Source organism: Acromyrmex echinatior, chromosome 2 (assembly GCF_024713525.1).
Source record: "Acromyrmex echinatior isolate Ae372 chromosome 2, ASM2471352v2, whole genome shotgun sequence".
Taxonomy (NCBI): domain Eukaryota; kingdom Metazoa; phylum Arthropoda; class Insecta; order Hymenoptera; family Formicidae; genus Acromyrmex; species Acromyrmex echinatior.
This window is the reverse complement of record NC_141853.1, coordinates 13162860-13188919: the sequence shown is the minus strand read 5'-3', so window position 1 is coordinate 13188919 and position 26060 is coordinate 13162860. Positions and strand designations below refer to the sequence as shown.

The 26060-nt window shown below is 28.9% G+C and overlaps 1 protein-coding gene across 9 annotated transcripts in view; it reads left to right on the top strand.

The window, feature by feature from the left end:
- The window catches only part of AChE-2 (acetylcholinesterase 2), a 92740-nt gene that overhangs the window by 34005 nt on the left and 32675 nt on the right, over positions 1-26060 (top strand). For all 9 annotated transcript variants that reach the window (XM_011065851.2, XM_087403310.1, XM_087403306.1 and 6 more), the window contains exons 3-4: positions 16622-16764; positions 20839-20991. In XM_011065851.2, the coding sequence (XP_011064153.1) occupies positions 16622-16764; positions 20839-20991 (296 nt within the window). The remainder of the gene's footprint in view (positions 1-16621; positions 16765-20838; positions 20992-26060) is intronic.

Sequence of the window (26060 nt, the reverse complement as noted above, 5' to 3'; positions counted from 1 at the left end):
ATAAGATATTGTAATTCACAAGTATTTCGTGTACACTCGAACCTATTAGGCATACAAAACAAAAATTCAAAGATTATATAATTTATATCTCATGACTTTTTTTAACCCATTTTCCATCGACTGGAAGAGGTAAACGATTCTGACGCACGCCAATTCGTGGTGCCGCGTGTCCGTTGCAGACGTTCATGATAAAATCGATTTCCAAGCTTTCGGTCTTTCTTCCTTCTACCGCTCGTCCTTGTTTTCTCTCCTCCATTTTCATTTCGTCCTGCTCTCCTTTCGATATCATTTCGACCGAACTATTTTGGTCGGGTCACGCTTTAATTGATAATGGAAAGCTGTCGTGTCACTTTCGCGCTTTCCCAATCCACCTGCCAAGTAAGCAATTTTATTTATGCAAAGATTTTACTACCGAGATTATTTCGAATACTCATATGTATCATATTTGTGTCACAAAATAATTTAACGGAATTATATTTTTTCGATATTAAGCATTTAATTTTGGTGTAATTTTAGAATAGTTTGTAACTCGTTTTGTATCCCGTTCTTACTTAATTCGGCTAATTATAAGAAAGCAGTAATAAAAGATTATTAGAGACTTATACTTTTATTTTATTATACTTTTGATTTGATTTATGTACTTTTATGATAACTTTTTAGATTTTTTTTTATTAATATTGTATGTATTATATATTTTATATATTAGCAGTGATTTTGTTACATCGCAGTGTTATAAACTCAATACTTTCATATAAAAAATTGTAAACAATAATAACATTAAAAAAGATATTTAAAAAATATTTCGTGTACACACAATTATGCAATACACACTGTGTTATGCAATTATTATAAGAATTCTCTTGCTATATTGAAATAAATGCACACGAGCTAAATATTTGTATAGGTCAAACATTATTGTGTAAAAAACATTCAAAGTTAAATTAAAAAATAAAACTGCTCGTTAAATGATGAAATCATAATTATAAAAATTATTGGATAACATATTAAACGTCAGTAAAATAATAACGTGCAGTAATATACATGATAAATACGAAAGAAAAAATTAGATTTGATTAATTTTCGGCGTTTTTGTTGTCCAGAATTCGTGATTAATTTTGGGATAATTTATCTAAGTAATAAATAGACGTTCGGCCTTTTCTACATTCCAATTTCAGACACTCCATAGAAGGTTCTTGATGAAATCCTCATTTGAGTAAGATATTTGCATGCTACGACCTGGCTTAGTCGTCATTACAGCTACAAGTGGTCAATCCTGCGCTATACCTATGTAATTCTCTGAAAGCGATCGCCTACCGCGTACCTAATGCATCCACTACAGAGAGGAAAGCATAGCTCTACATGTGCCGAGCAATTCGGACGGTATAATTAAATCATTATTCTTCCTTTCTAATATCAACGATGTGCACAATTTTCATTCAGGATAGAATAGTAAAGGCAGTTGAAATTAAATAAAGAATGTAACGACGCATTCTTTGATGAAAAACAAAATGTTTTGAAAATAATAAAAGATTATGTTGTCTTTTGTTGAAATAAAAGATTAGTAAACACTAATAGGATTTGGCATTTATTAGCTATTAAATATTATATTTTGATTATTTTCGGTCGTGATTCTTTTTGACAGCAAATAAATCAAAAAGAGTAAGAATACTTTGTACACACGCACTTGCGCACACTACATACACACATATACACGCCCATATATACCCGCGCGTATATATATATACATATATACTTACAAATAAGTATATTTAACTTATATAGCAAAAATATATTTCTTTAATGTAGCCTTCCAAGCGTGATTGATCATTTATTTGAGGCTTTATAATATAAAAATAATTATTAATATGATCATTTTAAATATATAATATAATTATAAATAATTATTAATATGAGAAAATTATTAATATATTATTTTTCCACATTTTTACAATATAAGAATACTCATTCAACAAGCCGTAGTTCTACTGCTTATTTATAGTTCATGTTACATCATATGTATACATTATTATCTATAGGTTTTTAGTATTAAGTAGTCCAGTTGCGGAAGGAGCTATATTTATGTAAACATTTGCATACATTCTGCAACATTTTATTTTGCGTAAAATATAACTTTAATCAAATACTATATTTCTTAAACAAAATCAATTTTTTAAATGTCAATAGCAAGTCTGAGAAGTATATAACTATTGTATAATTTTACACACATAATTAGTTGTGCATATAATATTTTCAGTAACGCTATACATAGTCATCATGGATCTCAAGAGAAATCAATGTGCTGAGTATTCAAAGAGGTACGGTGAATTTCCTTCCGATAAAGTTTGCAAACTATAAACCTCAAACTATCAAGCTTGGCTAAAGAGGAGGACAAAGGACCGTTCCGACAAGCCGATTAACTGATTGCGCTCGGCATAGAAATCGGTCTTGTAACTAAGCATACGTATTCATATCCCATTATACATACATACATATATACTTTGTATAAATTACTCTAAATTTACTATGGTAGAGTAAGGTCAGAAATAGACATATAGTTTTTCATGTAGAGAATAATTGTGCTTAGCAAGCTACTGACTACTAATAAAAAAAGGAACTCATAATTTGAAGATATTTAAATATTTACTGCTTCTTATTACATTTAATGTTTTTTACACAATCATTAATTTAATTAATAATATTAACATACACTTGTTAGATATGTACTATAACGTTGCAACGCACTTTAAATTATTTGCTTTTTAAAGATAAGATCATTTTCAAGAATAAAGTATTCAATGAAGATCACTGGAGAGAGAAATAGAGAAAAATTAAAAATATAAAAGTCGGCTTTTATTTGTGGGCTGTGTTCCAAAATTCACTGTCAGCGTTGAAAATTTATATATATAGCTTATGTTACGTGCACTATAGACTTTCAGCATTGACAATAAATTTTAAAACAGCATATTAAGCATGGTGTGTGTAAAATTTGATATATCATATTCAAAAAATTAAAACAAGAAGATATTAAAGAGGCGTGTAAATTCTTAATGGTTATTATTTTGATAAATTTTAAATTTTAAAGAACTTTTTTTTTATATAAGTGAATTTATATTTTAAAAATAAAATAGAGCTTTCTATTTTATTTTTAAGAAATGTAATTTTATTTTTATAGAAATGGAGAATTTATATCATTATTTATCCAGTGATATCATTATTTATTTATAAAATAATATGTAAGAAAAGTGCAATGAATCTAAAAGAATTGAAAACGAATGAATAATATTAGACACATTTAAAATACTTATAATCAATAACTCAATGCTAAAAATTGTGACAAAAATGTTTAATAGATTATTGAGACATCAATTATTTTTTGTATTTTAATGAAAGTAACTATTATAATTAAAAATAGATTTATTTTCTGCAGATAAACTTGTTAATGTCTGTATATATAAAATAAAATTTTAGATTTCTAATATTACATTATAATATATGTATAATTTACATAAATAATTTGCTTTTGTGTAACAACAAAAACGTGATATACCCGATTTTCAAACGATAACACACATTCGTCTGTTTATTCATCAAATTGTAATAATTTGTTGAAGTATTAGAAATATTTTCATTGAGAAATTGTAGTCACATTACGAAAATTCATAATGAATTTTATTGTATTTCTAATTGCTCTCTCGATATAAAAAATAATACTGACGATGTTATTATTTATCTTCGTGATTATACTTGACACTTACATGATTTGAAACCTAGTGGAAACTCGCGTATGAATACGATGCAGTACATTTCCACTGACCACGAGTTAGCAGTTGGTTATACTACATTACCAGTGCATTCGTTCATCCTGCTAGTTGGTCGTCAACAGGCCACAATGTTTACTGGGTACTCTCCGATACACAGCTTTAATTGTCTCTCGGTCAATTAGAACTTCAGAGTAGTAACTATATTCATACGATAGAACATGCAGAACGTGTTTCAACTACATAAATTCCTGTCAATACAGCTATTAGATTGAGATAAATCTCTTCTTAGGAACATTCAATAACATCCCTTGAAAATAAACCAAATATTTCTATTGAATTACGATAAAAAAATTAATCTAAAAAAAAGCATACCTGCATGTATTATAGTAATACAAATAATGTTTACAAAGCTAGGAAACTTTATTCCGGTTTCATATGTATGAAAATAACAGTATTTATTTTAAAATTAATTTAATTTAGATAATATTTTATTTTAAAAACTAAATCTCTTTTTATAAAGAAAATAAATTTACAAATATTCTGTGAGATACATCTATATGGAAAAATGATACTGAGGCAACTACTTTTTAATCTTAGAATGCTGATGTACACAAATGTTTCTTTCAAAGATTGGCATTTATATAATTTAAAAAATTGGCTAGTCTACCTGGCAGATTTGAACACGTTAGGATATTCTTTCCCTTTGATGTAAAGGATAACGTTAATCAGTATATGTTTCAATAATAACGATCAAAAGTTTGAAATGGATACGTCCACGTATGTTGTATATTTTTTTAAACGTTCGACTGTAACATACTTTTTTTCTTTAAATTCAAAGTTTCTAATTTTCGGAACATTATTCAAGAAGTCTTTTATCTTAATTTTTTAAATAAATACAAATTTTTGAAAAATTTTTTCATAAGTCGATAATACAGATGGCTTTAGAATCCTTTTAAAATTATTTATTTCTTATCGAAAGATGCTATTTCATTCTCTATATTTCTTTGTTTCTTATATAAAAACCATCTCTTTGCCGATTACATTTGATGGATACTCTGTATAAAGAGAGTATGTAGCCCCACACACACACACACACATCTAACTTTTCTTACCATAATTGCGAGTCAGACACTGCAGTTGCGCAGAATGAATCCTTATGATATACATTAAATAATTATTTTTGTTTATTGGACGCGGACTTTTAATTTACTTGCAGAGTGAAACTTTGTCTTCTTATTTTTCATAGCCTTATCGACAGTTTAAAGCAACAGATTTAACACTTGCGATCACGACAAAAGTTTTTTACACCGAAAGGTCCAATTTAGCACTTCTCGTCATCATCTTCAATAACGAACTTTGCAGAGAGAGTCTGGAATTAGATGAATCGCAAACAAAGGAAGATCCTAGCATATTTGTTCGTGCATCGACGATTCGTCCTGGACATACACTATTCATACGTATGCATGTACATATACATACTCTCACATAAACGTGAAAATACACGGTACTCAGACGTTCTAGTGAGATATCAACGATTTTGTACACGTGTAGGTACATGCTGACGTGGTGTGATAAAACACGTTTAACAATGTCGACCAGTGTAATTTTCTCGTAGAGAGATTTCGCCTTCGTTCTCGAATTCTTGATTGAAAATTATTCATCAATGCAGTTCCAAAAAAGTTCCTTGCGTGAGTTTATGGTACGAATCCGAATAATATTTTACGTTCACACATCAGAAAACACTAGAAACATTAGGAAATATTATAATCATTTTGAAGATAGCATTATGTATTATTTTAGGGTAATTTAGATAAAGCGAGTGTTTCTCTCTCCCTCTCTTATTAATATTTCTGATGAGTTATTAAATGTAGAAGGAAGTGTGTGTGTATGTCTACACTTCAGTTAGAATCAGATGAATGTATTTAATTCAAATATACAAGTTGCACAAAGGATATGTAAACACAATTACTCTAATTAGAAGCAAAGCAAGTTTCCTAATCTGTACATGGCGGTCAATAATAATTATACAGTTTACGCTGTGAAAAGTTTTAGATCTATATATCTTGATATACTTTCGAAGATATTGGTTTATAATAAATCCAAATTCTATTTTGTCATGTTATAATATATGTTTTACTTAACGTTATTATTACCATGCGTGTATAGTCTCGTGTGCTATTTTCCAAAAATTGGTTCCTATAATTTGTTCTTTCATCAAACTGTAGCGATGCACGAAGGATTAAACTTAATCGTCGCATAAATCTTACTCCACTTGGACGGTAAGCCTACAGCGTGTAAATGCAACGCGACTTGCTCGACACACAAGAGTACGAGGTGAAGCTTCATGTAAATGCTTCGATAAACCACCCTCTGTGCGCGTCTATCCTCTCGCTTCCCTCGCTCTTTAGCCTGCTCTAGGCATCCAATGTAGCTTCCTGCACATACGCGTACATAGGTACAAGGACGAACAGGTGGGTATATGCACAGTGACCTGAGCAACGAGGCTGCCAGGTGCGGTGCGACGGTGTCCTATCATTTCCTCATTATCTACTCAAACATGGCGCCTCGCTCGTTTCCACTCCTCAATCGCATTGCTGATGTATCGGGCATACCGATCAACTAGTTAGCTCGTATTGCAAGCATTCTTTGCGAGCTTCGATCATTTGAGCGCGAATGCCTTTCATTTGAACGGATCTCTGCAATATTTAGCAAAAATGTTCTTATAAAATGAAGCAAATTTATATATCCTCCTTTAAAATTTACGCAATTAGATTATTATTTTACAAATTTATTGATATTCTATATGTGAAAGATATGGTTTAAGATTTGAAGTTTGAATTTTGTTTTCTTTTCACGCTAATAAAAGATGCGCATATGTTTGTTATATTTTTTTTAAAACGTGGTTGCTTTGCATTGTTAATATTTGTCTAAGATTTTGAAATTACAAGTGGTCTGTTTTCTGTGCCTGCACTAGACTGCTCTAGAATTCGCTTTCGATAAGTATCAAACATATATCTATCTCACTTTAAGTTTTAAAAGTGTACTAGTTTAGCCACAGAAAACATATCTAATATCGCATTTAATTGATTATTAAAGAAACAAAACAGCAGATGTTGAAAAAATAAAAGTATTCTATCAAAATTGCAGGTTTATCCTGATGTATATATTTAGAATTATTTCATATATCAATACTTTCTTATTATTAAATATGATTGAATTATATTATCAATCGATATCAATAATTGTCACGAGTTTCTAAGGTAAAATTTTAAATAGATTTTAGTAGCATAAAATAAGAAAATTTGTCAGAAATATATAAAGATGATATACATACATCTATTTTTTTTTTTAATTTATCTATCATATGTGTACTTATCTGCACTATTATTTTAATGTCATTCTGTTCAATAATTTCGCATTGCAGATATTAATATTTACTTTAATCATATAAATTGCATTGATATCGTGTGTTATAACGTCCACAATACGACAGCTATATATCTAATTAAACAGCTATATTCTAATATATTTAATTAAAGCATGGGGTATTAAAGCATGGTAATTCTACATTTGCAAAGCTACAAAGCTGTAAGAATAATGCAACTGCGCAGTAAAACGGTGGATTTTGACAGTAGAGAATTTCCGAGAAGGAATGAGAGATGTAGAAATGGAAACGTGCTGAAGAGGGGAAAAACAATGTACTTATTGTTATAGCTCTCACCATTTCTCTTGGCCGTTTGCCGAAGCAACAGCCTTAAGGTGAGAAAACTCTCAAACCCCCTGACCTACTTTCCTTTCTACTAAAATACCTTTCTAAAGAATTTGATGGTTTCCTTTTCGCTGCCTTATACGATTGCGTATTCCTTGAGATACATTATTTTAATTCTTTATGATCCAATAGAGTACAATTTCGTCGCGGAATAAAATATTTATTTCGGTCACAGTTTAATTGAGTATGATAAAAATAATTTAATTATATATTTTATTTTTAATTTATTCAAAACTTTTTAATTGAAGCAAATACAATTTCGCTATGCTAGATAGTTCAGCTCGGCTCAGAAAATTAATTTATCTTTTCAAATTTTTAAAAATATATAATTTATTAAAAATTAAATAGCGTACTAATAATTAAATAACGAGACTTCATCTTCTCAAAAGAAAAACCTTAATGCTAAATTATTCCCAGAGCAAATAGAATGTAAGCAGCTCTCAGTGCTCTGGAAATAACTTAGCACTAAGGTTTTTCTCTTGAAAAGCCTCGCTACTTAATTATAGATATTAGTTTCTAAAAAGGGCTCAATCAAAACATATCAAATATATAATTACAACGTACGATATTGAACGTCAAATTTCTTTGTGTATAATTTTAAAAAATATATATTTTGTATTACGCAATATAAGTTGTATAAGTGCGATTGGTTCACACATATCCTGTATTTCTATTATTAACTTAATAATTTTTATTATAGAGAGCCTTTTGGCAATTTGTTATTGTTATTATTTATTATTGATATTAAAAATTATATTATTTATTTCGATTGGACGTTTCGTATTCGTAAGTAAAAGTTTTCTTGCAATAGATGATGAAAAGATCAAGAATTTATATTCTGCTGTTTTATCACAATTAGGATACAACGCGATATCGGACAATTAACATTCCTTTGCTTTCCTCTCACCTTTTTATATCATTTAAATTGAATCAATGAGAGAACAGAAATAGTGTAGAAATTAGCAATGAAAATGCGAATTGTGTGCGAGTATTGATTGTTCGCGACGATCGCGAATTAAAAAGTCAGATTGTGGAGGAAAGAAATATTGAGAGATAAGAGACCGAATTTTGACGAATGTGAAATCCAACATTTGTACATAGTTGCATATGATTAACGTATTTACGTTATCAGAAATAAATATTCAAGATTGGGAAGTAATGCGTTATTTGTTATCGTTTTTATTACTTTTCTTTAGTAACGTTCGTTACTTTTTTCTATCTGAACCGGTAACGATAACGTCGTTACATATTTACAGCATTACAGCACTAATCTAAAATTTTAACTGAAAAAGTTAAAAGATGAAGAAGTTATGATTTTTTTATGTTACAGTTGACTTTTTTTACGTATATTTGTACGTCTTTAAAAATTTTTTTAACATATTGTTTATTTAGTTTATAACGTTATTATTAATAAAACACATTCTATAATGTTCAAAATATATTCCATAGTTTGTTTATTCGTATCAGATATAGTTTTAGAGTGACAGCATCAATTGATCAATTTGATCTGCAGTGTAACAATCATGAAACTTTAAAAAAAGTGACAAGGATTAAAAGTAATGTTTAATAAAAATTTTTAATAAAATCTACATTACAATTTAATTTCCTAAAGATAAATGTATATAAAAAAAGTAAAATATTAATGTAATGAGTTATATTGAGGATTAGATATAAATTTAATATGGAAAAAAGCTATGTAAAGACTAGCTTTGAATTTTAAGTTTTGATGTTGATTCACAATTAACATTGCTTATTAAATAATGTAATTTTTTAATCTAATATCTTATTTTAACATTACAAAAGAATAACAAAAAAAATAACTAATCGTTATTTTCTAAGTAATGATAACGATAACGCGTTACTTTTACGAAATAACATTCCTCTCAACCCTGAATAAATTTAATCTGTGCCGACAAGCGTACACGTTATTATTCGTGTCGTGCGCGTTATTTTCCGTTGCGTCTCATTCATTCCATTCGCTGAATTTATAGATAAACTCAAAATTCGGATCAATATTAGTCTATTTGAAAATCTCGATGGAAATAAAATTAGCCATTTGGATACTATTCGACGATTACGCGCATTGAACTTGTACTTAAATAGAAAAAACGGATAGTCATGCTTCTTATACAATAAAGCTAAAATAAGATTGGAGTAAAGTAAGTCGGGAATAGGAAAAAAAACCACTTTTCCAATATCTATTTATTTGATAAGAATCATCATCATTATCGCATCTCGATGCATTTATTTAAGGATTAACAAATGTCATTTCGAGCAAATGCAACAAGATCGTCGGTGGCTCCGGCAGTGAGGCCAGCTAACAAGTTCGTGGTGTTGAATCGATAGAGATGGGTGAGCCTGGGAATAGATAGGCAGGCAGGCAGGCAGGCAGGCAGGCAGGCAGGCAGGCAGACGAGGTCGCGGCGGTCCCTGCCTGCCACTCGTTGCCTGAACTCTTGTTCCACCTTTTATCCCTGCGTGCAACCACCGTTCACCATCAAAACTTCACTCTTACGCCTTCTTTCGCACCTTTTCTCTCTTCCTTCGCCTTTATCTATCTTTTTCCTTTTTCGATTCCGCCAGTTATTCGTCAAGCTTGAAATCGCGCTAGAATTGCGCGCGCGGTTAAAGTTTCTTTCTTCTCCTCCTCTCTTCCACTGAGCCTCGGGGAGTTGCCGGTAATTGAGTTCTTTTGCATCGGACTCGTCTTCGATGATGAAAATATGCTTCCACGCATATTAGATTCAAAGAGCAGTAGTGAATTTCTTATGTTATTATACATTGACCCTCAATTGCGACCTATCATATCGCTTCATATTGCTTTGATATCAACTGAAAAGATAATCACTCACTTTATAATTGTGTAATGTATATATATTTTAAAAAGACGATCAGTTGTTAAGGATTGCAGATTGCAGATTTTCTAGCATTCAATTTTTTCAAGGCTATACATTGAAAAAATTACATATGTAAAATTATAATATTATAGTAAGTAATTTTGAGATCTATTAAAGATGTATATTTATATATATGTAAAGTAAAATTACAAATAAAATTACTTTTCTTTATAGTAATTAAACAATTTACAAAAGTAAATTTTCACATATATAATTGAAGTTAAATTTATAAAAATATTTAGGATAACTGTGGAGATAATATCAACAGGAGAAATATGCCACTCGTTTTATTCAACAAAGTTAACAATTAGTAGCGCTTATGTCAGTGCTATAGAATTGTTTACTATATACATTACAATATAAATACATATATATACATGTATATATATATTTATGTGTATATATGTATGTGTATGTGTATATGTACATTGTACATATGTGTGTGTGTGTGTGTGTGTGTGTGTGTGTGTGTGTGTGTGTATATATATATATGATTATATTTATGTTTATTGTGCATTGACTGTGCATTGTTTATCTCGTGCATTACATTAATTCTAATTTCAAATTTTAATTATATTTTGTGTTTTTATAGTAAATAAAATAATGCAATGTTGTAATTACCATTTCTTTGTATGTAACATATTATCCTGTGCTTAGTGGCATATTAACCATTTTTTAACACTTTCGTATTTTTTTTATTTTTAATATAGTAAAAAATAAAAATATTTGTTTGCGATTATATACAAGTAATACATAAAGGATGGAAGAAGAAGGTCAGTATGTAAAAGTACCTTAAACTGATAACAAATAATTATACAAAAATCTAATTTTCCTTCGGTGTGGCATATCCTCCCTGGTTATCCTATGTATTAATCGCTAACAAATTATATACCATTTTTCTTAAACTATATTATTAATATGTACATAAAAATACAAATATTGTATAATATATATAATGTATGTATTATTATTATGATATATTATAAAAATTTTTTATACAACGGAGATATGAATGCTTTTCCATGTCTTTTCACATTCCTTCTCATGTCTTCTCCATGTGCAACTTCGGATTAAGTATTTATATCCTCGTGCGTATATTTACATATAGAATATACTATTTGTAATTGTGTGTTTATTATAAAATATCCTATTTATAATTGTGTGCTTCCATCTAATATAATATAAAGATATATTTTACAGTTTTAGAGATAAAAGTATCTAATTTATGTAAAGATGTACAATTTTATATATTTCCACCATAAATTGTATAATTTTTAAGTACTGCGCAAATACGACTTAATCTTAATTCGTTACCATTTTGGATAGCTACAAGTACACCGCAAATGTTTGAGTTGGCTATTGCTAAAACGGCTTTCCTCTTGAAAGTCAATCCGAGTGGAGTTCGTAATGCTATGTCGGTGTTTGCGGTCAAGTCTCGATGCCAATTCCTTTCTAAACCACAAATCTGTTTCTCTTAGACCGAATAATTCTTCTTTCTAAATTTTTTGTATTCCATGTCAAAATTGATCGATAATTTTTCCATCGATAAGATTACTTTGTTAAATTGGTACACAAATAGATTGTCGCTTACACATCACTGACACAACTGTATCGAGCAATTAGCTATTGTTTCGCATTTTAATTAAAAATAACGATTATATGTATTTTATAATTGCAAGTAATAATTAAGCGTGTAATTATTAGATAAGATTTCCATAAGGCAATATATGAACAATATATTACGTTTATGTAAATGTAATATTCACTAATTGTTAGCACGTTTGCCTATGTGTAAGATTTTTCCACTAATTTAGCTAAGTTTCAATTTAATGTTATGATAAATTATTTAGCAGTCAAATTGTATTAAAGTTTCTTTAAAGTTTTTCGAATAATTAATTTCTTGATAATACTTTTGAGGTTTTCACGAATATTTTCTTTAGAAATCGTGTCAAACGGTTTGCTTATTATTATTGTCATGGTCCAGTGCTAATATCAATATTTCATGAACCTTACCATTTATTTCATCAGAAGGCTCGCACTGATACTGATCTGCTCCTCCGTATCAGTATGACTCTCGCTCTGATGAAGTGAACGGCAAGATTCACAAAACGTTGGTATAATTACTAATTAATCATGATGTAAGGTGAGCTATTCCCGATGCTAGTAGTGGGATGCGAACAGCCAATTATTGGAGGTCCATTTTATGAAAATCCAATATGACTGTGTTCATTATTTTGCTCTTTGATGGCAGCTTTCGAAGCGTACAGTTGCGAGTAAACGCGGTACAAAATTTATAAGATTGAGAGTTACGCATATACAGTGTATACAGCGTCCATAAAGACAAAGTTCTTTCAAATTTGAAAAAGACCGATTGTGACTATCGTGTAGGTAATAAATAAATATATGAAGATAATATAAATATTTGTTTAGAGGTAAAGCAATCTATGCAAAGATAAAGCAATAAAAAAGTGTATATTTTGTGACTTAATCGTTTCAAGCAGCATGCCGACCTGTTGCATTAAAAACTGCAGCAATCGCAGTTCTCATGCATTTGACGACAATGTAATGTTTTTATTAATAATTATCTGTGAACGTTTGAGTTCCGTGCATATAAAATAAACTCCCCATGATTGATTGACAAGTCATATCTTCATCTCTTGGCCACCATTATGCAATAACTCACCATGCGTCTTTTCACCATGATATTAATAATGGATCACAACACGATACATGGTAACTCGCAAACTCTTTAGCATTGATTTTGATTATCTTTTTGCACGATTATTGTTACCAAATAGAAATGAAATGTTAATTTTGTAATACATAAGAAGTATAGAAAATTATTCTTTTATTTATTTCTTCGTCTCTGCACCCTCTCTCCTCTCCTTTTCGCTCTTCTTTTCTTTTTTTAACCAATTCGAAATTGATATTTCCTTAATTTTTAAACAGAGCATCCAAAGTTACAAGCAAAAAAAAAACCACACGAATCTTTGACGGAGTCTTAAGTTTTTAGAAACACATTTTATCTTTATCGGACTGTTAATTTGAAAAAATTATAATTTGTAAATTAATTACAAAGACATTAAATTTAGTGGAGACAATCTACTCTGGTATAGTCTATCTCGACAATATAATTCACAATATAATATAATTCACAATATAAAATAAATTAATTCTAATTAAAAAATTAAAAAGTTAATGAAAAATTCATCATTTCGAGGAAACGTTCTGCAACAAAGATACGAAAGATTTTATGTATATCTTTTGTATCTTTATTGCAGAATGTTCCTTCGAGAGATGGTGAATTTTTTATTAATTTTTTAATCAAATTAAAATTCTATAGAATTGCAGTCTTTTATTTTAGTATATGTGCATCGCATCATCAAATAATTTATTGGCGTTAAATATATCATTTCGTAGAAATCACGGCAATGCAATGTTGAATTCGTTAGGATTCTCAATTTGTTAATTCGGTTCTACATCTTTTTCGCTCGAAGTGTCCATTAACCTGGAAACTGAAGGTCCGAAACAAAAACCATCTCGAGCGAGTCAACTCGGTTTCCAGCTTTGTTGTCAGATGCAATATTACTGCAGTAGTTTCCGGTAAACTAAATAGTATCTCTGTGAAACACTCACGCCGTGTTTCATGGGAAAAGAGAGAAAAAAAGAAAAAGGGCAGCATCGTCCGCGAGATCGTCGCTCGCAACACGCGTAGACTGCATTGGATGTAAAAAAGGATTCTCTGTCCTTCTCAACCGCTTCTCTAAGAAATAAATTTCACGCACGTCTTGCATACGTGTTTTACAGAGAAAATTACATAGTGATAATTTTTTTATTTTTTTATACAATAGTATTTATGAAAATAGTAATAATATCTGTTACATACATTTTTTTCAATATTCTTGCAATTATAATCGTCTGCAGCATTAATGATTGATTTGGATTAGCGAATAAGTTTGTTCGATTTTATTAGCTTAAAATTGTATGTACATATAATATTTTCGCTAAAAATGAACGAAATTTAAATTTAAAAAAAAGGGTTTTAAAGCTTAAAATCTCTGCTTTAAGAAAAAAAGAAAAAAAATTATTTTATATAATTTATGTGTTATATATAATATATTATAATTTTTTTATTGTATAACTAAATTTAATTAACTATAATATATCACAAATGACAAAAATAATTTTGTTATTTTATTATGTTTTTAATGTCTTTGTCTTATTTATAACATAATTCTATAAGAAGACTAAACAAATCTGATTCAAACATTTCATTACAATTACGTGTATTATAAATTAATTATCAGTATTACTATATTAATTAGATTAAGAGATTACGATATTTAGGGTTGTTAAAATAATTTGTATTTAAAAAATGAATTAAGATACACATAAACACACAGCGCATATATACTACATTTCAATTTACACAGACGCATATACATAACGCCAAAATATTTTTTGGGTGTTTTGAATCAATAATTTATTATAGAAATTAATTTTCTATTTATGTTTACATGATAGGTAATAGTAATTAATCTTGGTAACAGATTGTTATTTATATTTGAACTAGACTCCACAATATACCTTAATTCTTGGAGAATGTGTATAACATAAACGTTAGAACTAGGCGGCTTATTTATATCATACGTATGTTGTCATACGTATTGTCCAACAGGAAATACTTTATATTGGAAAACTACATTTTCTTTCCGAGGAGCACTCTCTTTGAAGTCTCCATATCGTACGTGATCTCAAAGACGGCATGCCTGAGGCAACACTCTCGCTCACCATAAAAGGGGGATGAAGTTTCCACGTTGTGCACGTGTAAGCAGCCGGAAATCCGGGGTTTCACGCCGTAGAACCAAGAATGCATGATAACGTCGCGTGGTCAACTTTTTTCATTAAATCGAGTTGAAGTATTTTGAAATTGGGTTTTCTGACACTTTTATCGGTAATGCTTCCAGTAGTTGCATCGTATGCACATGTATAAGTTGTAAAACTGGAACAATTGAATTGTCACAATTTTTTGTGTACAACTTAAATATAATTATAACGAAGTTATTTATGAAAGTGTTTCTTTCGATTTTAATGAATTTTATGTGTGTTGCAGAACAACTTAATCCCTTCAAATCTGATTTTATTAAAACTACGTTAAAAAATATTTTTAATTCAATTCAATGTGCACTTAAATAAAAAATGCATACTAAACAATTTTTTAATTTTTTTCAAAATTTTGACTTTTTCCTGTATATACATAATTATGTATATGTATTAGATCTCAGATAATGTCCATAAGATTTTAGCTGATAACGTTTTTAAATTTAATGTATGTTACAATATAATGTATGTATAAGGTTTGAAAGGGTTAAGTAAAAGATACATATGTTTATACAAGTACCTTTTCCGTACGTTTAAAAATTAATTTGCCAAAATTAGGAATTAATTAAATATTAATTAATTAAAAGTGGAAGAATTTCTTTCGATTCGAACTCATCACATTTGTTTTAGAGACTAACATCTAATAAAGTCTGTGAAAAAAAGTTTTTAACGAAAGATTTATGCTATCAGATCTAATTGTGAATTTAGATTTTTCGATATCAGTATATTGATCAGTACATTGTTAATTCTAGGAATTTCAGTATTTTTATTAAAAAAAAATTAACGAGTTTTCAAATTCTATTATACATATATGTATGACAACGTTTTATTACAATTTTACAATCATTTTTTGACAATCTTTAATTGCAAAATATGCCATAAACATTTTCAAATATTCGTATTTTGCTGTGTGAGCATGAAATTAGGAATATTTATCTTTATTATTACTCTATAGCATGTAATGTAATGCAGTGAACAAGTAGTTGTTAAATACACAAATAATAGACGTACGTAGCACGCCAAGTGCAAATAAAGCGCTAATGTATATGTGTACCATGTATGCTTTTTTAAAATATATCTTTTAAATATATTAGCGACCTCTCCTTACATAATATTGTACATACGATGAAACGAGTATTTGTGTCGTGCAGATTTATAAAAATAATTGAATTTAAGATGCTATGCATTTGTATGCTACTTATAAATTGTAACTTTTCTGCTATATTTTTATATTTTTTCCAATAGTTCTTTATAATATATAATAATAAGTGTTTCTTATCATTGCGTTTAGCATGCATATATTTCTGTTTCAGGAACATATTTTATTCTATACGATTTCATTGACTTCTTCGAGAAAGATCAAGCCAGTTTTTTGGAGCGAGATAAATTTCTCAACATCATCAATACTATCTTCAAGAATATGTCGCAAATCGAGCGTGAAGCCATCATTTTTCAAGTAAGCCTCATTATATTATTTTTGTGCATTACGCTACTATAAATTTTTATAAAGTTACGAATTTGAGATAATACAGGGTCCGGCAAAATGATCTCCCACATTTTAATCTTTAATAATTTAAAAATGTGGGAGATCATTTTGCCGGACTCTGTACAATAATGACAAGCAATTTTAAAATACCTAAGCATTATTTATATTATATTCATTCGTTCATCCTTCATTTAGAAAAATGGCATGTTAAATTAATACTCGTTTTTATAAAAATATTGTTACCTCTTTTTTCACGATGACGATTCTCTCGCTGCGCTCTGCGCTTCGTGGAGTACAGTTTTGTGTACAGAAAAGTTAAATGAAACAGTGTAATTAGAAAAAATAAACATGATTAAATCAAATTGGATTATTCACGTTCCGTAATAATTCACGCTTTTATTATATATTTGAAACTATTATAATTTTTAGAAAATATAATATTAATCTTTCTTTAGAATCTGATACTTTTTACTGATTATTTTTATCAAATGGTATAAATAAGTACGTGTAAATTATTACAATTTAGAGATTATCTGAATTAGAAGGAAGTTCTAATTTGCAAATTCTATTTTTGCCAATGTGAAAATGAATATGGATTATAACATTGTGTCTGGTTTCCATTTTAACGGATAACAATATGTGAGATGGGTAATTTGATTTATAGTTATTGGTGTGTTTTCCTCCTTTTCTTATTTTCCTTTGTAAGAAGAAAAGATGAAAGAGAGAGAGAGAGAGAGAGATTACAATTCTGGAGAAAAGAGTAGCACAACTAGTCTCTCGGATAAAATACGCCCTGTGAGGTATGCATTCTTCATGCTTCATTCTAATTTATTGACTAACGAGTTAGTCAATAAAAGGAATAAAATACAAAGTAAATGATAAGAGCGTTTCGTTAATAAGATTTATTTATACGAATGAAAAATAGGGTGTATTTTAAAGTGTTAAACGCTCTTCTAAAAAAGCATGATTTTCCATGAGATTGTAACAGAACGAATTATGTTCTTTATCATACAACATACAGAAATATACGTGTATGTTGACCAGCGAAACGCAGAAGTGCAGCAGCACATTGCGACCTATTTTTTGTAAACTAACCACTTAGCGAGATCTCGGCTAGATATTTATTGGCCTCGAGCGTTCTTCTTGTTAGCTAACTTCAACTTGTAATTGTCGCCAAGTTGTTTTAGGCTTTATTTTTACAGCATAAAGAAAAACAAGCAGACCATATGTCACATGTCAATTTAATTGCTCATGATTTGCCAGTGGATATTGAATAGAAAGAACTTTACCATTTATGCTTTTTCTTTTTTTCTTCATAACTAAATTTAAAAAAAATAAAATTATAATAAGTATAATTTCTAAGAAAGAGAATTTATATAATTTTATTTTTTATTATATTTAATGTATAATACATGTTACATATTATGTTCAAAGCAATAAATATTATACCTTCTAATATATTTTTTAGCGTTCGAAACTTTAAATATTTACATATTTGCGACAAATTATAGACTCGAAATATCGCAGTATTGCAATAATATTATACGCATGAATTTTCACGATTTACAGTAATGCGTTTATTTGTAAATAACGTGTGCTACGCATTGTAACTGATAAACGCAATATAATTTCAACTTTCAGTTGTAATTGTGACTTATTTGTGTATGCATGGATATCTTGCTGAAAATGTACGCCAGCTTCCGTTCGCTTGTCTAAAAAAGAACGGCTATGATTATATTATTAAACGTACATTTCTCACTGATGCATATCGCGCCAGATATACGAACGAGCGAAAAGTAAAAAACCGTTAATTGGAATGTCTACTCGCTATTTCTCTATTCCTTTTTCTACTGCTTTTTTCGTGCTCCTATCTTTTTTATGCGTTCGTTGATTTTCCCCAAACCACAGTACGTATAATTGTAGTTATAACGAATCGTTATTTCTTTCTAATCAGAAAAAATTCCGCCTATATCGGGGCCAATAAAGTTCAAATTTCTATTTGATTTGACTGATTGCCAGAATATTTATCGATCTGTTAGCTTTGAATGAACGGATTGCAATTAACTCTAAATATTATCTTATCCATCGTATAATCATATTATAAATGCAAATTATTTCAAATCGTATAAAGCTTTAGTTCATAGTAATTATATATTAATGAGATGATTCTATTATATTTTTTCTAGAAAATCAACATCTCTAGAAATATAATTGCCACAATGCTATAGTTCTGTCGAAAATATTTATCTTGCAAAATTCATCATAATACAATTATTTTACAATTTTTCTTGAGAAAATAAAATATTCAGTATAGAATATGTAGTTTCCAATATGTAGTTTCATCTCCATATTTTCCAAAATATATCATATGTGTTATAACTGTGCATTTTATCAACAAATACACAATTGTTATTTGTTATGGATTAATGTGTAATTGAAATCGCTTCGAAAGAACTTTAAATTCAAATTTTTTGGCAATAATCCGAGACAAAGTATTCGATGAGCTTCATATCAACTACAAATATCCGGATCTACAATCTGGCGAACATTACGTAGTGATGGTAGATATTCATATCATTACATACTCATACTTTTGCCGACAAATTATGAGAAAAGGATACGTTTTTGTTAATAATATGTACGTGCAACCCTGGACAATAACTTTCAATCAAACTTTTATGACGGATGAAGCAACCATTTACGAGAACCGATGTTTTAAATATACATAATAATGGAGATATGAAAATATAAAAATGAAAATATATAAAAAAATCCACATATAATGTTCGAGAGAGAAGGTTTCAATAGCAATTCAAGTGTATGTGCGGGAATATGTAACAAATCGAACAATATCAGATATTCGTATCTTACTTTTTAGTTGACAAATTAAGTCTTTTTTGGATTTCCTACAAAATGAATTGCAGTCAGAATTGATAGAACATTCCATTATTAATTCAAATACATATATGTGTACATACACACACACACACATATATATATATATATATATACAAAATATCTATTTTAAAAAAAGAATGAGATAGTTATGCTATCACGCAAAATTTTATAAAGATCTTATAAAGGGAATGCTTTCCAACGAATATGACACTTGTATAGATTTTCTAGTGCGTAACGGACCAGCTATAGTTATGAGGAAAATCGATATCGTTATGTATTGAGGGAATATTACTCTTCAAAGAGCTTCATTCTGCTAGCTGACCGCTAATTACTTTCCGATCAGCAGAACGGCACGTCAAAGTTGCTTTGTCAAGGGCTGCTTCATGGCTGCGTGAAACCTCGAGTTCCATGTACATTTCATTAAGTATCCGGGAACAAGGCAGTGCGAGGATACCTTTCGTTTACGATGATATATATACGAGTACAGTGCGCGTAAAGGTCGCCGGGAACTCATGTCTTTGATAAATTCATGCCGCTTGCTGATCCCGCCCACGCGCGAGTGATCGAACGAAATGAATTCGTAAAGCCGCGCACTTTACTGCCGTTTCGATTGGAAGAAATTGACGATACAAAGTGTTTCGATGTAACCACCACTCGATGCCCTAGTAATCTCTTTTAACCTGCGGGCTATAAGCGTAACATCTAGATGAAAAATTATTTACAAAAAATTTGACAAATGTTTGCATCACAAAGAAAGAACTATATTGTATAATATTTTGTACACTATTTTGAGTAAAGGATTAACTTTTAACTAATAATAAAATATTCTGAAAACACATTCTTCATTGACAGTGAACTAAAAAGTCTGGAAATTAAAAATATAACAACAACTGATAAAATATTAACTTACCTATAGTTATTAAATATAATCAAACAATGAATTTTCTATAAGTTAACTGATAGAGTTTTCATAACATAGTAATAATCAACTGAATCGTTATTGTTTATTTCGAGATATTAACCATGCATATTTTTAGACAATGCGTATTCTTAATCCTCCTTACCTTATGTTGTAATTATTAAAAGTACATTCTTGAACATTAATTAAAAATGTTTAATAGAAATTTGTACAAATTTTTGTTTCAGTATACCGATTGGGATCGGGTGAACGATGGTTATCAGAATCAGAGGGCGATAGCAGACATCGTGGGCGATTATTTCTTTATCTGCCCATCCACACATTTTGCGCAATTATTCGCAGATCGCGGCATGAAGGTCTACTATTACTTTTTCACGCAGGTAAGTGTCTATCATTCGATTATAGGATAGATATTAGTCAATAAGAATGTTTTAAGAGATAATGATCAGTTGACAAACCGTTATTACGTTATGCATTTTGATAATTTCGTGGAGTAGATTTCTATAATGTAGAGCGGGACTAGTTGTGTCATTTTTTCTTTAGATTGTTATAAATTTTCAATTATGATAGATTAATAGTAAATATTTTAAAATGTTGCATGTCCATCTGAGAGATTGAATAATTAAGTACTTATAAATTCTTAATATACCTTGTAAATAAGAAAAAAGTTTTATTTTTTACACACAAGAATACAAAGTGGCTCAATATATTCCACTTATGGAGCATGTTGAGTAATTCCGAAGTATAAGTTAAGCCATGACGGTAATTGTGTAATAAGAGGTTATATATTATTAATAACATAAAAGGATTATGTGTATGTATATTAATCAAATTTTTATTAGTTTCTATCTTAAATATAATAATTTGTAATACTCTCTTTTTAAATGTTTTAATTAACAAAATTTTAAAAATTAAAAGCTTTATCTACTCTTCATAATAATAAAATTGTACATAAAATATACAGATTTCATTTAAGTAACTGAGTTATAAGATTATTGTTGTGGAATACTTGGCTCAACAAGCCCCACATCGATGTTGACTGAAATATTTTTTTATAACTAAAAAATATTTCAGTAAACAAAATAACAACTTGAACCATTAAAGATAAAAAATATACTAATAACTTAATAATACTAATTACTCGGCACAGCGATTATTGTACTGAACTTTTACCGCTATTCTCCCAAAGTAAACCAAAAGAACAGAGTTTACAAAACTGGGAAATTACCGCAAAAGAGTATTATGTAAATTAAATTCTGGGTCGCTTTTATATATAATATAATAAAAAAGTTTATGTGATAGAAATATACCTAAGGGGGTAAAACAGAAAGATAAAAAAACAGAAGAATCTACTAGGCAGGACTAAAATATAACGTGAAGTAAGTGGAAAACAATTGTTTTAATGTAAACGACGAATGTGTTATTAATGCGTTTCCTAGTCCCATGGAATTCATTCGTAACATTAATCAATCATTGATGTGCTACCATTGCTATGATCAAGTGTGAGTAATATTTGGATAGCGAGTAATAACTAAATATAAACATATATTCACATTATCAATCACGCACAAATCACGTCCACGTGATTTATTTTATCATTTTGTCAATTTGCGAGGTGTTATCACACCGGAAGATAATGCATCCTCCATTACATCATCGGGGTGTAATGTTTAAATTCAGAATGCAGCAAATTATGCACGTTCATGACGTACGCTGTACAATTACTGTTTCGTCTCCTCGTGACCACCGAAATTATTTGAAATGTAAACTCACGTGGGAGAAGTTTGTGTACACTACGTATGCGGACGTTCTACTGTGTTGTAATATGTCGCGTTTACCGTCATTCCTGCTGTCATGTTCAGCTTTTCGTTGTGTTTATTCTGATTATGAAATATCTTTCATCGACATCTTATTGAACTATAAACAAAATTGTATAATATGCTTTAAAAATCATGTTACAATAATAAGGAATTATTTGAGACAATTTTTCGAAATAAAATTAATAAAAGTTTAATTGAATTTAATCTTTTTTTATTATAAATGCTATTTTAATAGAATTTACTATTTAAAAAATAATATGAAAAATAGATATATAATTTGAATGTTGCCTTAAAATAGATTTTTCCAAAATAAACAAATATTTCTAGAAAAGATTTTAATCTCAAAACATATTTACTATTAAAAATATTTTTAAAGGTTTGTTAAATATTTTGCTAATAAACTTTTTGCAAAAAATTTATAAATACATTTTACTTGAATAAAAGTATATTATTTATTCATTTTTGTAAAATTTAATTAGGTAAATTTCTTTCATTTTCTGTACCCTATATGAATATCTGATCTGTATTAATTTTACTATTATTGTGCCATATGTTTCTCTCTCTGAAAAAATTTTTTTCTTTTTTATAATATATAAGATTTTGCTAATGGAGAGATATTAACATAGTGACATATAACAATGACAATTCCTTTAAGTCAATTAAATTGACGTATAATTCAGTATAAATGGTATTTCTTTTGGAAAATAGATTCAAAATTTTATTCTTTAAATAAGCGTGACTTTACTCACATGCGTATAATAGAATTTTTATGTTAGTATAATAAGTTTAATAATTACAAAGATCGAGCGTTATAAAGATATTTTCAAATCGTAAAGAGTAATCAAAAAAGATGAATTCGATTATCAGAGCAATTTAGTTCTTGTCGAATAATCTCTTTGCTGTCTACACTCCTCCCCCTCCCCCTCTCTCGCTCTCACTTTTTCTGTTTTTCTCTTTCTTTCTCTGTGTAAAATAAAATTAATTACACTAATAAAAAAAATTAATGGATGAAAATGGACAAAAATGTAAAAATGTAATATAATTTTCCTTATAAACCTAATAAAGAAAAATAGTTTTAATATTAATTATCGAATAAAGCGTTCGACCGAACAAAGATACATGATAATAGATAAATATTCTGTCAGTCTATATCATTTTTGAAAATTGAACGTTCCTTACTTTCGTATTTTAGTAAATAAAGCACGATTCAATTTGATGATAATACGATCTCGAAGTATCGCTCTCTCGTGTGTTCACCGGGTATTTTCTACTCTTTTGGGCATCCTTGATGACTGCATCGATAGTCGTTGCGTAAAAAAAGCAAAAAAATCGTGCAAAGTATTTAAAAGAAAATAAACAAACAATTGAAATTTTATATAGATATCTGTAATATCATTTCTATTTTAAGAGATTTTTTCCTTGGGATCAACGAATTTTGCATATTGATGAATAACGCGAAAACATGAACGTTACACCGAACAGATTGTATTACTGAACAAATGAGAAAAATATTTTAAAAGTAGAGATATTTCAAGAAAATATTGCAATTACATGTGATTATAGATTACAAAAACAGAATTTCGAAATATTGAGAAAATATTTTCAATAGTATGATATTCAATAGTATGATAGTACATATATCTTATACTGTAACATTATTTTATTAACGTTATTTTTATGTAACTTTTATTCATTCAGAGAGGAGATTTTCTATGTGAAACTTTGTAAATTTTAAATATGAAAAAAATTTGTAGAAATTTAAAATAATAATATAGAAAAAAGAAAAATTATAAATAAAAATATTTACGCACTATTCATTTCAGAATTATCTTAGCATATGTATCTAATAATAAAATAATCGTAAAAATGATGTGATCAAACATTTCGTAATTGATCATTTGTTCGAATTCATTCAAATAATTTAGTAAAAAAATGTTATTATAAATTATGGTTTTTACATATTTTTCCATTTGTTTACATCTACGATCGTCAACTTGTTTCCATGAAATGAAAAATAGTATTTTTATCTAATCCATGTCATTGATCTCTCTTTTCCTATATTTGATGTTGCCCTTCTTTTTTTCTTTCCCCTTGCCTCTGAACTATTCTATTTCTCATTTCCATGCGTTTCCTATTGTTCACTATGCATTTTCTCGTTTTCACTTCTCGTACGACATTTTTTCGCATCGTCTCATTCATCTCCCTTCCTTTTCCTCTTTTATTCATTCCTTTTCCTCTCTCTCTCTCTCTCTCTTTCTTTCTCTCTCTCTCTTTCTTTCTCTCTCTCTCTCTCTCTCTCTCTCTCTCTCTCACATTCACTCACACATTTGCTCGCTCTTTCTTTTTCTCTTAGAGCATTCTTTTCGCAACCTTTCGCGTTGCACTTTTTACTTTATCCTTCTTTTTTTCTCTTTTTCGTCCCCTTACTTGGCGTTATCCTCTATCTTCATTGCAGCCTCTGAGCCATGAAACGCACGTAAGCAAAATGCCGCGGTATGAAGGCTCGAGCAATTAGTGAAGAAGGTAATTTATCAGCTAGTAACGCTCGGTTCTTCGAAGCGCCGTTGAAAGTAAAGAGGATGTCATTACTCATGCGTCCCAGTCGTAATCTTAATAACGGCTTTACCCACTGGTTAAACGAAGACTCGCGCGAAAATGCTTCTCTTTTTTTTATTATTGTCGTTCGCCTACGTGGCCTGTTTCCGCCCTTGCAATTTCAAGTCGCAAAATTACAGAATTAGATACACTCATACTGAAATTGATGTTCAATCATATATCTTGATATGCGATTTTATAACACTTGATTCAAATTTGATTCTTTTCACAATATAAATACAATATATACTGCTGCTATCTATAAACTTTTTGTGAACACTTGAATATTTTAATTAAATAATAATAATTAGATCATTTATTTGAATAATACAAATAAACATAAAATTGCTAAATTACCTATCGAGAATGACTTTTGGTGTTTAATAATATTTCTATGTAAATTTTAAATACATTTTCCAGTTTCTATAAACCGTGCGCCGATTATTGTCGAACTTGAAACGTAATAAATTAAAACTGGAATAATGACAAATTAAAATGGTCGTTAATTTAATAATAATACCAAAATGAGATCCTAAAAATACTGTAAAGAATTTATTGCCAAAAATACTATATCTTAATCAAAGATAACTTAACTTCTGATTATATTGATGATTTTATACTTATTTTATATTATTTACTTAAGTAGTCTATTATTGTTTATAAGTACATTTTTCTTTTATATATATATATATATATATATATATATATATAGAGTATTCAGTAAAGATTGCAACGCTTAAGAGTAGATTCCTGAAATCATTTTGAGGCGAAAATTCTAATATTATTATAAAATGTTGATATTTTAATAATTTTTGAATTATAAGTATATACTTAAAATTATCAAATACTTATATATCAAATACTACTTAAAATTCGCGCGTTCAGATGTGATACAACGGAAAATCCAACTGCACTTAAGCGCGTGAACTTTAAATGAATACATAATTAAATAAATACATAAATCTAAAAATAACCTTATTGATTCACCAAAATAATTATGTAGGAAATTCAAATATGATGAGTAATGTTGAAAA